At 35.6% G+C, this 15,633-nt stretch overlaps 1 protein-coding gene across 2 annotated transcripts; it reads left to right on the plus strand.

Moving 5' to 3' along the window:
* The first annotated feature begins 10,861 nt into the window (after positions 1-10,861).
* On the plus strand, positions 10,862-14,501 carry LOC131060654 (BTB/POZ domain and ankyrin repeat-containing protein NOOT1). Of its 2 annotated transcripts, none has more exons than XM_057993967.2 (2): positions 10,862-12,042; positions 13,456-14,501. In XM_057993967.2, the coding sequence occupies exons 1-2, from the start codon at positions 11,611-11,613 to the stop codon at positions 14,473-14,475; spliced, it is 1,452 nt and encodes a 483-aa protein (XP_057849950.2). In that variant the 5' UTR covers positions 10,862-11,610; the 3' UTR covers positions 14,476-14,501. The 2 variants fall into 2 exon arrangements, with proteins under 2 accessions (XP_057849950.2, XP_057849949.2); XM_057993966.2 differs by having other exon boundaries at positions 10,863-12,042; positions 13,450-14,501.
* Positions 14,502-15,633: the final 1,132 nt, after the last annotated feature.

The raw sequence follows: 15,633 nt of genomic DNA on the forward strand, positions 1-15,633 counted from the left end.
GATTCCTTAGCTGTTCTAGGGCAAAAGGATTTGCTTAAAAATGCCTTGTCTAACATCTCTTTGTCACAAGAGCTTCCTAATGAGAAAACCAAAGTAGTCTTATCCAATGCCCCTCAAGAAAAGAATGGCGAACAACAAACTCAGAAGGTTAAACCCCCTCCTTTTTATCTGACTTTAATCATAGGTCAGCACCTAGTGCATAATTGTATGATTGATTCAGGTGCAAGCAGTTCTATCATGCCAAAGAAGATAGTTGATAGTCTAGGTTTTACATGTGAGCCTCTTTCAAAAGGAGTAGTCCAACTAGATGGGACAATAGTAAACACAATAGGTGTGATTAAAAATTTGGATCTCATATTTCATGCATGCCCAAACTTCTCAATCCCACAAGATGTCTACATCATAGATCTTCCACCTTACTTTGCTTTATGCTTGTCCAGATATTTCACAGCCAAGTTGGGTGGGTATTTGTCTTTTGATTGGTCAAACATGTTTTTCAGAACAAGATATGGTACCAAAATGACCATAAAATCAGAATTATTAGCTAATGATCATATAGAACCATACATCCCAAGTGTTGTTAATGCAAGAACCTAATGAACAACTTGATATCCCGGATCCAAACACCCCAATATAAGGGATACCTGATGTAGTATTAGATGAATGGGTAGTAGAGAACGAGAAGAAGGCCCATTCAAGCATATGGAAGAATTAGAGCTAGGTGTCTACATGATCCATGAAGAAGGTGTCGTTGTCCCTAATCTTGAAAAGGATGACAATCAATTGTCCAATCAATAGGGTGAACAATAGAACAATGAATTGTGGCAACTCTATTTTGATGGATTAAGGAGCAAGGTTGGTTCTGGAGGTGGTTTTATGTTAATCTCTCCTAAAGGTAAGAAAGACTTTTCAGCCTTTAGATTTTCTTTTAGCTATACTAATAATACAACTGAATATGAGTCACTTGCACATGGATTGGAATGGGCTAGAAAAAGAAATTTAAAATGTTTGCAAGTATTTGGGGATAGTGAGCTAGTGGTAAATCAAGTAAGAGGTGTCAATGTGACTAAAAATGATGTCCTTAAAATGTATAAGCATAGGATATGGGACTTAATTGAAGAATTTGATGCTTTCAATCTGTTGTCTGTGCCTAGAAATCAGAATAAGGAAGCAAATAAGTTGGCTGCCTTGGGTGCTCAATTTGACATACCAGATGAGGTAAGAAGTATTGAAAGACAACAATATGTCAAAGTAGTTGTTAGGCCTTCAATTGTAGATAATAGTATGAATTGGCAAGTCTTTGATTTAGATGAACAAATTATTAATTTTCTTATTGAAGAGGCTGAATTTGTAGCTGGTAATCAACATAAATTTGTAAAGCAATATGAAAATCAAATCCTTCAATTGAAAAGTAATAAGCTGCCAAAGGTATTGGTAACCCTTGAGTCAATCTTTTACACCAGTGACCAGGTTAGAAAGGAAAAAGGTGACATGTTGGTTAAAGAGGAACACTACGAACCTATTGAGATCTTCAGAGATAAGTTATTAAAGCTTCGAAAGGTATGTACATCTGAAGAGAAACAAGCATTTGTTTTTCTTTGTCAAGAGTTCAGTGACATATTTGCATGGCAGTATGAATATTTGAAGGGATTTAACCTTGCATTAGCCCAACACACCATAGAGTTGGAAGCTAATGTCAAGCCTGTAAGACAAAAGCAAAGGCCCCTTAATCCAAAACTCGAGCATCTCATGAAGACAAAACTAAACAAGCTGATCCAAGGTAATATCATCTTTCCTATAACGCATACATCTTCGGTTTCAAATTTGGTTCCCATAAGAAAGAAGAATGGTGAGCTTAGACTTTGTGTAAACTTTAGAGATCTTAACAGAGCTTGTCTGAAAGATCATTACCTGTTGCCCTCAATGGAGCAGTTCTTACAAGTAGTTTCAGGTTCAGATAGATTTTCACTACTTGATGGTTATTTTGGTTATAATCAGATTTTGGTAAAAGAGGATGACCAATTTAAAACTTCCTTTACTACAAAATGAGGAACAATGACATATAGGAAAATGCCTTTTGGTTTGTCTAATGCAGGAGAAACCTTTCAGAGGGCAATGGATATGGCCTTCCAAGGTCTTATAAATAAATTTGTTTTGGTTTATCTTGATGACGTAACCATTTTTTCAAAGCATGTGGAAGAGAACTTTTCTCACTTAAGGAAGATTTTTGAAAGGTGTAGAGAATATGGAGTATCTTTAAATCCCAAAAAGTGCATTTTTGTTGTATATGGGGGTAAGTTGTTGGGCTATATTATCTCCAAACATGGAATAACCATAGATCCGGAGAGGGTAAGTGCTATTTTAGCTTTGCCTTTACCTGCACATAAGAAAGGCCTTCAAAGCTTTATAGGGAGAATCAATTTTGTAAGGAGATTCATCCCCAATATAGCATTTATTTTGAAGCCATTGACTAGCATGCTTAAGAAAAATGTTACTTTCAACTGGTCCAAAGAGGCTAAGAATAATTTTGAAGAAATTAAGATTGCCATAGTATCAACGCCTACTTTGATTAATCCGGACTTTCCAAAGGATTTTATATTATATGCTTTTGGTACTTTTGATACTATTTCAGCTATGTTGATTCAGCAAAATGACGAGGGATTGGAGAAGCCAATAGCATTATTCAGCCAAGGCCTAGAAGGGTACGAACACAATTATTATTTTGTTGAGAAACATATATTAGCAATCATTAGAAGTCTAAAGAAATTTAGACACATGCTTTCAAATAACAAAATTCACCTAATGGTTGCTCATCCTAGTATAAAAGATTTTTTGTTGTATAGAGATCTTAATGACAAAAGAGTTGGTTGGATCATGAAAGTGATGGAGTATGATCTCAATATCAAGGTAACAAAGCTGATTAGAGGTAAGGGACTATGTGAACATCTTGTTGGTCACAATGAAAACAGTAAACAAGAGAATGAAGAAGTTGTCCTAGTTCATGAAGATAATGAACCAATTGTTGTAGCAACACCTCCTACAAGTTGGGTGCATGAAATGATGCATTTCCTCAGACTGATGAGTGTCCTAAAGGCCTGAACAATGCTAAATGAAGATACTATAGACTTCAAGCTATTCCTTATATCATTTTGGATGGAATTTTGTTTAGAAAATATTTTAATGATGTATTCTTAAGATGCATAGATTCAAGTCAAACTGAGAGAATGTTAGATGAATTCCATAATAGACCAGTTGGTGGTCACTTTGCACCACAGACTACAACATTAAAGATCATGAGGCCATGATATTTTTGGCCTGATTTGCATAAAGATGCATATGCTTGGGTAAGGAAATGTAAGAATTGTGCACTATTTGTAGGCAAACAGAAGATGGCAACTTTACCCCTACATCATGTTCAAATTGAACAACCATTCATGAAGTGGGGTCTTGATTTTATTGGATTCATTAATCCACCTTCAAGTTCTGGGCATAAATGGATCTTGACAGAAACTGATTACTTTACCAAGTGGACTGAAGTTGTATCCTTGAAGGAGGCAAATGAAAGTGCATTCCTAAACTTTTACCAGGACTTAGTAGCAATGTTTGGTATTCTTGATTCTATTATTTTAGACAATGCATTAGCTTTTGTAGGATTTAAGATTACTGATTGGGATGTCCAGGAACAACATATTTTTGAGTACTTCATCCAATTATTACCCTCAGGGTAATGGACAAGTTGAGTCTACTAATAAGAACTTGATTAGGATAATCAAGAGGACAATTGAAGATAATTAGAGAACTTGGCACACTCAATTGAAACATGCATTATGGGCTGATAGAATCACCCCTAAGAGAGCTATAGGTATATCTCCCTATGTCCTTGTTTATGGTAAAGAGGCAAGACTCCCAATTTTAGTTGAAATTCCTACACTAACTTTGATTAGAGAGCTATAAATGTTGCAAGAAGAACCCATGCAGGTTAGGTTGGCAAAACTAATGGAGTTGGAGGAGGTAAGAAAGCATGCATTGTTGACTATTGAAAATCATCAAGCTTGGATGAAGAGGACTTTCGACAGGAAGGCAACTCTGAGAGTTTTCAATGAGGGAGATTTGGTTTTGAAATGGGATGAATTAAAGAGTAATCCTGGAAAGCATACTAAATTTGATGCCATATGGGATGGCCCATACATCATTACTAAGAAAAAACAACATAATGCTTTTTAGCTTTCAAAGCTAAATGGTGAAACCCTTCCAATCTTAGTTAATGGGATTCATCTCAAAGCTTGTCTTTGAGATTTCATTTAAGCTAATAAGTGTCGATGCACATTTTTGTTTTAGGCATCACCACTTGTTTTTTCCTAGTTTTCCTGTTTTGTTTTGCTGTCGTGCTGCAGAGCAGCTAAATTTCAAGAAGTTCCATTTGGAGAGAGGGTTGAAATGACTCCATAAGCCCAATGGATAAGCCATGACTGGTCTATAGTGTTTAACAGGAAAACACTCTACAAAGGTCACCAAAAATGTTACCAAATTTTTGCACATACTAAATTTGGTGACCTAATGAAGCCTTGCATTCATTCATTTTGAAAAGGTCAAATCATGAATGAGAAATTAGAAATGCACTATTTCTATCTAACTTGTTTTCTTCATGTCCAGATATAGGAAAGTTAGACAAAATGTTGGTTAAAATGTGGCTCCCATGAGGGTTGAGCTTAGCATGTTGTAGATCACAAAGATATTATGCTCCATTGCAAATGAAATGGCTTGGCTATTAAAACCGCAAGGCCAAAAGAAACTCAGAGGAAATGCAATTGGCTTGTGTAAATTTTTTATTTGGGCGCTAAAGAGAGTTTTAAAAGGCCAGAGACCTTCCAAGAGGTTTCAGTCGCCAGGCATGAAGAACATTTATCCCACATTGGCAGTGCAGAGGGAGTTTATCGAGTTTAAATATAAGATCACATGTAACAATAGTGTCAAAGCTTATGAGCTTTTGGCATCCTAATTTTGTGACCGATTGGCTGGAAGAGACTAAAGAGTGAGCAAGTAAGGAAGATCAGATGTAGATCATAGTGATCCAATGGCTATCACTATGTCGTGATGGTTAGATGCTCGCCAGATATCATCACAACTTGGTGACTAATGATGTGGAGGGCAGAGAGTACAAAATGAAAGATAGGTGGCAGTCCAGTGGCTGGTGACATGGCACAAATGCGTAACTTATCAAGCAAATCTTGGCCATGATGAATCTCCAAAAGGTTTCATGAAAGGCTCAATTCCATCGACATAGGGTATATCAAAGAAATTAGAAGCAGTCCCGCTGATAAAATAAAGACATCGATGAAACTGTAGGTTCGATGAGATTTGTAAACGGCTCATTGAGGGACTAGTTTGGTTGAAAGAATGATATCCGACAGAACAAGATGCGTGGCAGGTGGATCTTCGGAGCCAATCAGAGGGTGACACATGTTGACACGGGACATAAGAGAGAAAATCAGTCGGTGTTAAAGATCGATCTATTTGAGGGTAGACCAACTATGATTCTAGAGATCTGATGGTGGTCGCTATACTACTATAGAAAGAAGCTTGCTAGTTATCTCCATGACTTGGCGACAAAGCACGTGCACAAAAGGTGAGCGACTAAGGTGTTAAATATCGAGCAATTTGAGAGCAGATCAATGGTCGTCTCTACACCGCATGATGAAGATGATCACTGGTTATCTCACGTGACATGACAAATGATGATGTGGTAGTTAAGGTGGCGCCCAGTTGGATCCAAAGGCAAACAGGAAGTGACACGTGTTGGGCTTGCTAGTAGGGTGAGTGCCCAGGTGAGATAAGGATTGTGCAAGTGCGAAAGATCCGACGACTATCGCTAAGGTGCAAGGAAAAGATGCATGCCCAGTTATCACTGTGACTTAGCGACAAGGTGGGTCCAGGTCCAGTGGTGGTTAAGATGACAGTCCAGATGGCAGACAAGGTGGACCCGCGAGGGAACCAATGGTTGATGCATGGTGACATCGTGGCATAAGAGAGCAACTCGGGAGAGATAAATACCAAACAAGTTCCTGAAGATCTAGCAGTGGTTGCTATACCGCAATTGAAAGATGCGCAGTGTTTATTCGTTGCAGCTCTACGACCAAGTGGTGGGGCCCGTCAAATAAATCTGTGGAGTGCTACCATCGGCAATCAGAACAAACAGTTTTCCACCTAGCCCGATATCCCGATGAGGTCGCCAGCAGATTCGAGCAAGTCGGGGCAGAGCTATCGAGTATCGGTATAACATGTTTGGGTGCCGCCCGATATTCCGATAGAACAAAATTTAGTTGGGAGCGCATCATTGGCCATCATAATAAGTGTTTCAATACTAACCCGATGAACCAATGATGAAAGCAATACCAGTTACAGTCAGAAGCCGAAAGTGGTTGCTGGTAAGGTAGCATCCAGGGATCCATGCAAAATAAGAAGAAGTCATTAGGTAGTTTGCGATTCATGTAAAATAAGAAGAAGTCATCTGGTTAATGCAGACTATTATTAAGCTCAAAGCAAGTTTGCCTAAGTCTTTCTTGTGATCTTGAAGTAATAACGATTTATTTTGAGCGTCATATGGTCAACTTTTAGCTAACTAAGAGTTTGAACTGAATTGCATGAGTTCTTTTTGCATGTTTTGAAGCCTTTTTGGGTGGCTTTTTATTTCTATGAGAGGATCATTTTCAGAAAAGATATTTATAGTGGTAGTTCAGCTTCATTCATTCTGAAGTTATCTTTCCTCTACCTTTTGGAAGGTTTTTGTATAAAGTGAAAAAGTTTTATCTTTCTTCTCTAGTTCTTGATAATTCTCTAGCTGGTTTTAGCAGAGAATACATTCTTGTAGCTCATAAGCAGTTTTATGACCTAATTCTGAATAAATATTACCAGCTTATGCCTTATGTCTCTACAGTTCATTTTCTTATTCATGATTGAGAGTTAGTTTATTGTATTATTGTCTAAATAACCTTTAAATTTTCTGTCTCATTTATAAGTCACAGGTTGTGCATTGTAATAAATTGATTCATTTGGTTGATTGTGAAATTTTTCTTTCCTTTCAATTTCATGAAGTTTAAATCCTTTGCATGAAATATTTATGTGTTATGAACCAGAAGTCTATTTGTGCAAATTGGTTTTTTTAGGATTGTATTTCTGTCATTTTGAGATATCTTATTGTTGCTTCACCTTGGTTTAGCATTTGCAAGTCATTGTAGTTTCATTTTTAGTTTTTCCTATCCCTTTTCTCAGTAAAGATTTAGAGTTATTCATAGGGAACCAACCCTTCATCTGGAGGTTAATTCTCACTATAGGCAATCCACAAGCTTGAGAATTATCCCATTTGTCACCAAGTTGCTTGAGCTTTCAGCTTGCGCATTACGGGTGCAATTTGAGTGACAACATGAATCTCAACCATTGATCAATTATGTTCTGAAATTGATCTCAACCGTCGAATTGAACCTCTCAAAATCTACAAAATGAATTTCAATCCTCATTATCAACAACCACTATCTTTATAATTATTTGTGCATCTATACTGCATGTATTTCAAAAGTGCAACTTTGAGAGTCATCACCCACACAAGAAGGAGAAGAATGAAGGACAAGCACATTGGAGTCAACATGGGTTTATTCATTTTATGATTTTATGATATTTTGTTGATTTCAATTGTATTATTTTATTGTGTTGCATTGATTTGTTTATAAGATTTAAAGGTTGAGTGGTTACCTTCTATGTCTAATACACATGTTGAATTTCCTCGTGCGTACATTTACATTTGATTTTGGTTAAGGATATCCATATAAATTTAACTACAAGCTCACGTTAGATCTCAATGAGAATCAATATGGGGGTAAAATATCATGGTTACATTAGCATGCGTATGCTATTTTGCATTTAGATTTGTGCCTACCTTGGTGGAATTTTTTAATGCAGAATAATATATTGACACTTGTGACATATTATTGTGATTGGTTTGTCTAATGTATTTCAATTATTATCTATCTTTATCAACCTTCATTCATGTCATTTTGCATACATTTTCTATTTATTCATTTTAATTACATTCTTATTTGCACTTATATAAATTAAATCCCTACCTCAAATTATCTTTCTATCCCTAAGATTCATTTTCAACTAGCTTGGGATTCACTTAATTAAATCCAAAGGAAATTAGAAATGAACTTGAAATTCAATTTCTAAGTTTCCCCCACTTCTGCTAGGCATTCTGAGTCTAGAAGTTGAAAATCATTAAAATGGCAATAAAGAGCCAAATCTAGTAAATCACATATAGGTCATCTACATGTTTTCATATAGTGTCTTTGATATCACTCATTTCTATAAATTGAATTTTCTAAATGATTTTTTCCTAGGAGAACTTATTCACCTATTGAATCTGTTGGTGTAAATAATTATTCATCTTGGATATTATTACACTTTACTTAAGTTTACTTAGGAAATGCATTTCATAGTAGTTTGGGTATGAGACACTTGGGTGTTTGTGCCACATTGGGATAGTGTGTGTAGGAGAATTTCCACCTTTTATGGTGTTGATCTTGTTATTACTTTATCATATCCACTTATTGTGGAGTGATAATTCCACCTTAGGTGGGTGATCCACCTCATGTAGAATATTTTATTGTTTCTCCTACCTATCCACACCTATTTCCTACCTACCCTTGTTTCTTATTGAGCCACATGTCATGTTTGTGTGCTCACATATCCATATAGCCTTGCCTATATACGCAGGAAAAACAACCATTGATCATTTTCTATTGATGAGAATACAGTTTATTCTTGTTCTATATTGTGTCTCTATTTTGTACATTTCATTGAGATCTTGATCTTGGCAAAATCTCACAGAATCAATAAATTCTTCAATAACATCGTTAAACACCACCTCACATGTTTATCTATCTAGAAGACTAAGACAAACATGTTTTTAGGTGCATATTTTGTTAGGTTGATCCCACACAATATAAATCAAATGTTCATAACTAATCGAGTCTACAACCCTTAAGGTCAAACTTGGCTAATGGAACTGATAACTTGTAATCTTGAAAGAGAGGTCACAAGCTCAAATATTGCAAGGTGTAGGGTATGCATGCCACAATTGTAACACAATTAGGTGTCTCTTGCATGGAGTATAGGCTAGTCTCATATACTATAACCCATCTTTACACCCAAAAACAAAACATTCGACATTACAGACTATACAAGAGTGTGTTTCTATTTCCATTCCAAACATGTAACACTTATTAATGAACTACAAAACTTTTTGAGATGACAAAAAACTTGAGAAATTCATTACATTATGTTAATCAATTATTTCATAGTAACAAGCTATATTATTTAACTCCAACATCATCCTTTCATCATCGATTTCAAACACTTATTTATTAGATTCACTTTTTATAAGCTGCAATTCAATCTAGATTCATTATTTGACTAGTAATTGCATAAATTAAATTGGATAAAAGAGATTTTATTCCCTTACATATACATGTCTCTTTTAGAAATATTTGCACCTTTCCGTAGACTAATTATATTTTCTTAAAACTACTTATGGTAATAAACGAGTCTTCATTGGCCCTACTTACTTTTAGCATAGTACTTTCCACTAATAATTTTAATTATTATTATATAGCTCTTGGAATAAAAAAAGAGATAAGACCACACAGCTTTCAAAATCAAATTCGATTGATGATAATCATCACAGTTTCAATATTTATTTATATAGCTAAGAATGGCCAACGCTTACAGCCTCAAACGACATAAACCAGTATTAAATTGTATCATACTTTCCTTATATAGATAGAATGGCATATAATCGCTGAAACCAATCTCTTTCGACCAAATAAGGACAAGAACAGAAGCTAGCGTAGAATAACGGAATATGCTGTTTCCTCCAACCAATTTACACATTAAATATTTGCTTCTATTCTCTTTTAAATGCGCGCCGCGGAGGGAGGCAATTACCACACTATTTTCTGTGGTATTAATTACTTACAAAAGTTTGACTCTTCCGATTTAGTTCACTCTTGTCTTAAATAGCGGGTTTAATTCTTGTTTTGTCTGCAGTGTGGAGTGTGGATTTCGGTTAGTTATATATGATTTTAAAATCAAAGAAGATTCATTTATTGAATACTTACATTTGAGAGATTGTAAAATTATTATATTTATTTTTGTAAAGTATGTAGATTTATAAGTGGTTTGTTTTTTATGCATTTAAGTGTCGCAAACATGTTGAATTAAATGTTATTAGTTTTTATTGATGAACATTTTTATATCTATATTTGAGTCTAATACGCCGTTATCTATTGAACGATGATATATTGCACATGTTAGAGAGATTGTACAAAGACTCAGTATACAAAAAAATAATCATTCTATTGAATAAAGAAACTTGTTCTATTGAATGATGTTATATTGTACATGTTAGAGAGATTGTAAGAAGATTCAGTATACAAATTTTAAATCATCCTATTGAATAAAGAAACTTGCCCTATTGAATTATGATATATTGTACATATTAAGAAGATTATAAGACTCGTTAATACAAAGATTAAATTCTGAATCGTCTTATTGAATAAAGATAGATTAATTGTGTATTGTTTAAACTTAAACCACTGAACTAAACTCTAGATTTCTATTATTTAAAAAATGGTGGGGGGGGGCAGGGTAAAGACGTTTAAGCGACAAGACAAGTAGAGAGCCCATGTGACGTGAGCTTACCTCTATCTATGCATGAATGCCATACCGTTGATGGCATGCTATTGCATGGTATGGGATGAGATACGTGTACGGAGGCAATTCATTTAAAAGTTGATCTCGGTGGGATTTTGTTGTTCCCTCAAATGTGAATTATTTGGGGTATCCGGAGTCTTCTAGCGTCTTTACAGATGGGGAGACTTTACTCTTTTAACTCTGAGAGTTTTGTACTGTAAATAGGAGAATCTGGATTTGATAATGGAGTGGGTATTGACAGGTTGCTACCATGGAGGGGCCGCTAAGCAAAGTCAACTGTTGTGTAAATTCGAAATGCATATATATGGAGTCTTGGGTTTCATACATTTCATATGAAGGCGATGGCGATGGCTTGCCGACATTAGCAGATTTGTGGACGCCTGTTTGCAGGTGCAATCGTGTGAGAGGGTAAAGGAAGAAGGATAAGGATAACGAAAAGGGAGGGACTGAAATAGAGGATGAGGTGCAATACCCAGTCTACATCTGTTTCGGAAATAAACTGGGACGTTGGTATATGAGGAGATTATGAGGAATTGCGGTTGTTGAATCAAGATCAAAAGAAGGTTATTGCAGAAGTGGAATCAATATCAAAAGAAGGTTATAGCAGAAGTGGAATCAAGATCAAAGGAAGGTCATTTTGGAAGTGGAATCAAGAACAAAATATTTACCAAAAATTGTGGAAATGGAATCAAGAACAAAGAAATATTAAGAAGAATTGTGAAATCAGGAACAAAGAAAGACTTCATCAACTAGGAATAGCGTTTTCTGGGTAACTCATAGCCTGTTCTATCTCATACTGAAGGCATGGCTGTTGTATGATAGACGGGTCAAGAGAAAGGAAACACAATGAATCCGGATGATCCACTGAAGAGCGTGTCATTGGACTTCTTGAATCTGCTCATCAATGGGCAGGCCTTCAGTGATGTGATTTTCAGTGTGGAGGGAAGGCAAGTCCATGCCCACAAATGCATTCTGGCTGCCCGGAGTCCCTTCTTCCGGATGATCTTCTGCAACAACGAGGCCATGAATGAGCGTGGTGATAGTTCTTGTGCTCAGGTGATTCCTGTGGGAGTTGTGGGGTATGAAGTATTTATGGCGGTTTTGCAGTTCTTGTACAGTGGACAGGCGTGCATAGTTCCACAGAAGCACCAAGGGAGGCCCAACTGTAGGGAGAAAGGATGCTGGCATACCCATTGTGCATCTGCTATTGACCTCGCCCTCGACACTCTTTCCGCTGCTAATTTCTTTGGCGTTGATCAGCTCTCCATTATCACGCAGGTTCACATTCACTTTCCTCTTTCTCTGCAAATCTGTATTGATGTAGCAACTCAGAAACCCTCAACAGTTTACATTATCCTTCGGATCTAAGCCTGTTCGGTTCGATTATTTGTTTCGCTGTGTATGTTTCATCGTTGTACCATGTGCTAAGTGATTGCATAAGGCTGAGATCTGTTTGTCTGTAGGACAAATCATAATGACTCCGCTCAATCTAAATAATGACATCGGGTTTCTCATAAGCTGTAATATCGTTTTCTACACAATCTATAATATCATTTTCATGTTATTTTAGGATTTGGATTGTGTTAAGCGTTTTTTAATCCATGTTTCTGATTGTTCATGATCTTAAGCGTTTTTTATCCATGTTTCTGATTGTTCATGATATATCATGATGGAAAATAAAAAGTAAGAAGAAAAGGAAAAAAAGATTTTATTTACTCAGCCTACATATTTGCTAGATATAGGAAATGTAGACTTGACTCGATCTATACCAGATTTCCACTATCCTTAGTGTCATTTTGCTGAAATTTTTGGATTGCATTGTGTTACAGTTTTCTTTTTTCATTCCGATACACTCTTATGATGCATATCATCAGAATAATAAAAAATTAGGAAAAACTAACTTGTTTGTTATATGAAATAAAAATATAGATATCAGATTTCAACAATTCATAATATTGTTTCTTTGCTATTTCTAGATTTTATTGTGTTATAGAATTCCTCCATCACCATTTCAGATCACATTCTATAAATCAGCAGCAGCCGCTTGTAGAATAATATAAAGCTAGAAGATGAAAATTGCTTAAATTTACCTAATCTACATGTTTGCTACATGTAAAGAGGAGTCTGGATTTGAGTTACTCAAAATTTGTGAGTAAATTAAATAAAGATTATTTTTTTTGTTTTCATTCAAGCAAAATGTAGTATTATCAGTTACCATTATCTAATTAAAAATATTAAGTTTCCACAGTCTATCTTAATAAGTATTGAAAGATTTTGGATTTGACTGTGTGTATCTTTTTATATCAACATTTCAGAACATAATCCATCATGAGTATAATGAAAATCTTCTATAATTAAAGACATTAAGCTTTCACAGTCTATTTAAAGCTTCTAAATTTGACTATATGTACTTTTTTATCAACTTTTAGAACCATACTCCATGATTCACTGCCATTGTTAGTAATGATTGTTTGATTTAATGACAAAACCATTATCATAGACACCTAAATGAGTTCAAATGCCAAATCTTCCATTTGGATACCAACATTGGATGACCCATAATTTTTTTTCTACGATATCAGACTTTGTCTGTTAACCCATTAAAGCTTGACTTGAAATGAAATACAATGAAGTTTGTGGGTAGGGTAGCGTACTAATTGAAAATTATCTATTGGGTCGTGGCAGAAACAGCTAGTGAGCATGGTGGAGAAAGCGTCGATAGAGGATGTAACGAGAGTTTTGATGGCAGCAAGAAAGCAGGATCTACATTACGTATGGAATACATGTTACCACCTGATAGCCAGGTCTGGGTTACCTCCAGAGGTGCTAGCAAAGCATCTGCCTGTAGATGTGACTACTAAAATAGAGGAGATAAGGCTAAAATCGAACTACGGAAGGGCCTTCCACCAGGTAGTGCCTGGCAACGAAGTGGGCAGCAAGGGCTCCATGGAGGATCAGAGGATACGACGTATGCAGAGAGCTCTAGACTCCTCAGACGTAGAACTGGTAAGACTCATGGTGATGGGCGAAGGGTTAAATTTGGACCAAGCTCTGGCATTGCATTATGCAGTAGCTAACTGCAGTAGAGAAGTAGTGAAGACATTGCTAGAACTAGGAGCAGCAGATGTGAATCACCCAGGTCCTGGAGGAAGAACAGCTCTACATATCGCCTCAGAAATGGTGAATCCAGACATGGTAGCAGTTCTTCTTGACCACCATGCCAATCCCAACGTTCGAACTTACTCTGGCACCACTCCCTTTGATATACTGCAATCCTTGGCTTCAGACTTTCTGTCCAGAGGGGGAGGAATTAGCATCCCCCATTTTGAGCACAACAAGCTCAGGCTCTGCCTTGAACTTCTTCAATCTGCTGCTCAGGTTTTGTCCAGAGATGAAGAAACTTCCACTTCATTGCAACTGCAGCTTGAAACAAGTGCTGCTGCTGCTGATCATCATCATCCTCATAATAATAATAATAATAATAATAATAGAGCTACTTCTTCTTCTTCCTCTTCTTCTGTAAGTGCTTTTGCTTTTACTCCTGGGACTAGTGTGATGCAACAGGTACAGGGTCATTGTGAGATTAGTGAGGGAAGTAGTCATCTTGCTGCTTTGGATTCCACAATGCTATTCCTCAATCTCACTGGCCAATTGGCCTGTAAGGACACTCCTCATGATATCAATCCATCAGAGAGTCCACGTGGGCGATAATGCTTGCGTGCCTCATCTTTTAAATATTTTGTTTATTCTCAATTTATGGAACTGTAAATTTGCACCAGTTTTACATCTCGTAGAAGGTATAAACAACTTTTTCCTCTTTATTTTTTTCAATTTTAAATTTAAGTAATCACTTCATTGTGTGATTAATATATGGAATTCTCACAGTTCATGAGAGTATCTGGATGGTTTCTGGTTTTGATCATGTAAACAATTTTTTATTATCATGTTTTATGATTTATTATTATCAAATGATAGAATACTCAAGAAAACTTATTTTAATTAACATTTTGAATTATACTTCATGATCTATCATCGTCAAATGATAAGACATTTGAAAAAAACCTCCTAAGAAAAGATCGTGTTCCAAACAGTTTCTTTGTTTGTGTTCCAAACCTTATGAGGCAGGCAATCACGCAGTGGCTTCTCTGTATGGACATTTGCCAGATAGTTTCATTGGCGTCTCCCATGATTTGCAATCGAAGATTGTCAAGGTATGCTTCCATGGGAGTTTTCTGTTTTCAGTTTAGTTTTTGAAATTGATATTGTCGACTCAAACATTCATTTTTGTAAAGTACAATGTGAAAGTGAATGATATTGGACTGGTGGATTTAGGTTTAGCAGTTGGATATATTACAATACTGTTTAAAGAAACAAAATTTGAAACATTCCCAAAAAAATTCAGAAGAATGCTTCTTGAAACTACTTATTAGGCTTTACTACTTTATTTTCTATGATCATATAAGAGCATATGAGTTTCAATAAATTCAGGAGGAATTTATAATATTTTTATTTATTTAATAGTAATGAAGAAATTTGAATTGAAGAATTAAATTTGTTATTTTGTAAGTGTGTTTTCTTACTATTTTTAAATATTTTGTGACAAAATGATCAATTTAATAATATTATATATTTTTATAGTTTTTTTATACTAATGGTATATTTTCTTATTCTTAATATTGACCAAAGATTATTAGTGACAATATCCAAAAGTGCTATCAAATGACTGATAGAAAAAAATATTTATAGTCCTCTTGTTAAATAGTGCACATTTTTATTTCTAGAATAATAATATGCACCCATATTTATTGTCCTCTTGATTAAATAGTGTGCTTTATTTTTGCAAAGCTATTATTGTAGTATTTTTGGAAA

Source organism: Cryptomeria japonica, chromosome 1 (assembly GCF_030272615.1).
Source record: "Cryptomeria japonica chromosome 1, Sugi_1.0, whole genome shotgun sequence".
Classification (NCBI taxonomy): Eukaryota; Viridiplantae; Streptophyta; class Pinopsida; order Cupressales; family Cupressaceae; genus Cryptomeria; species Cryptomeria japonica.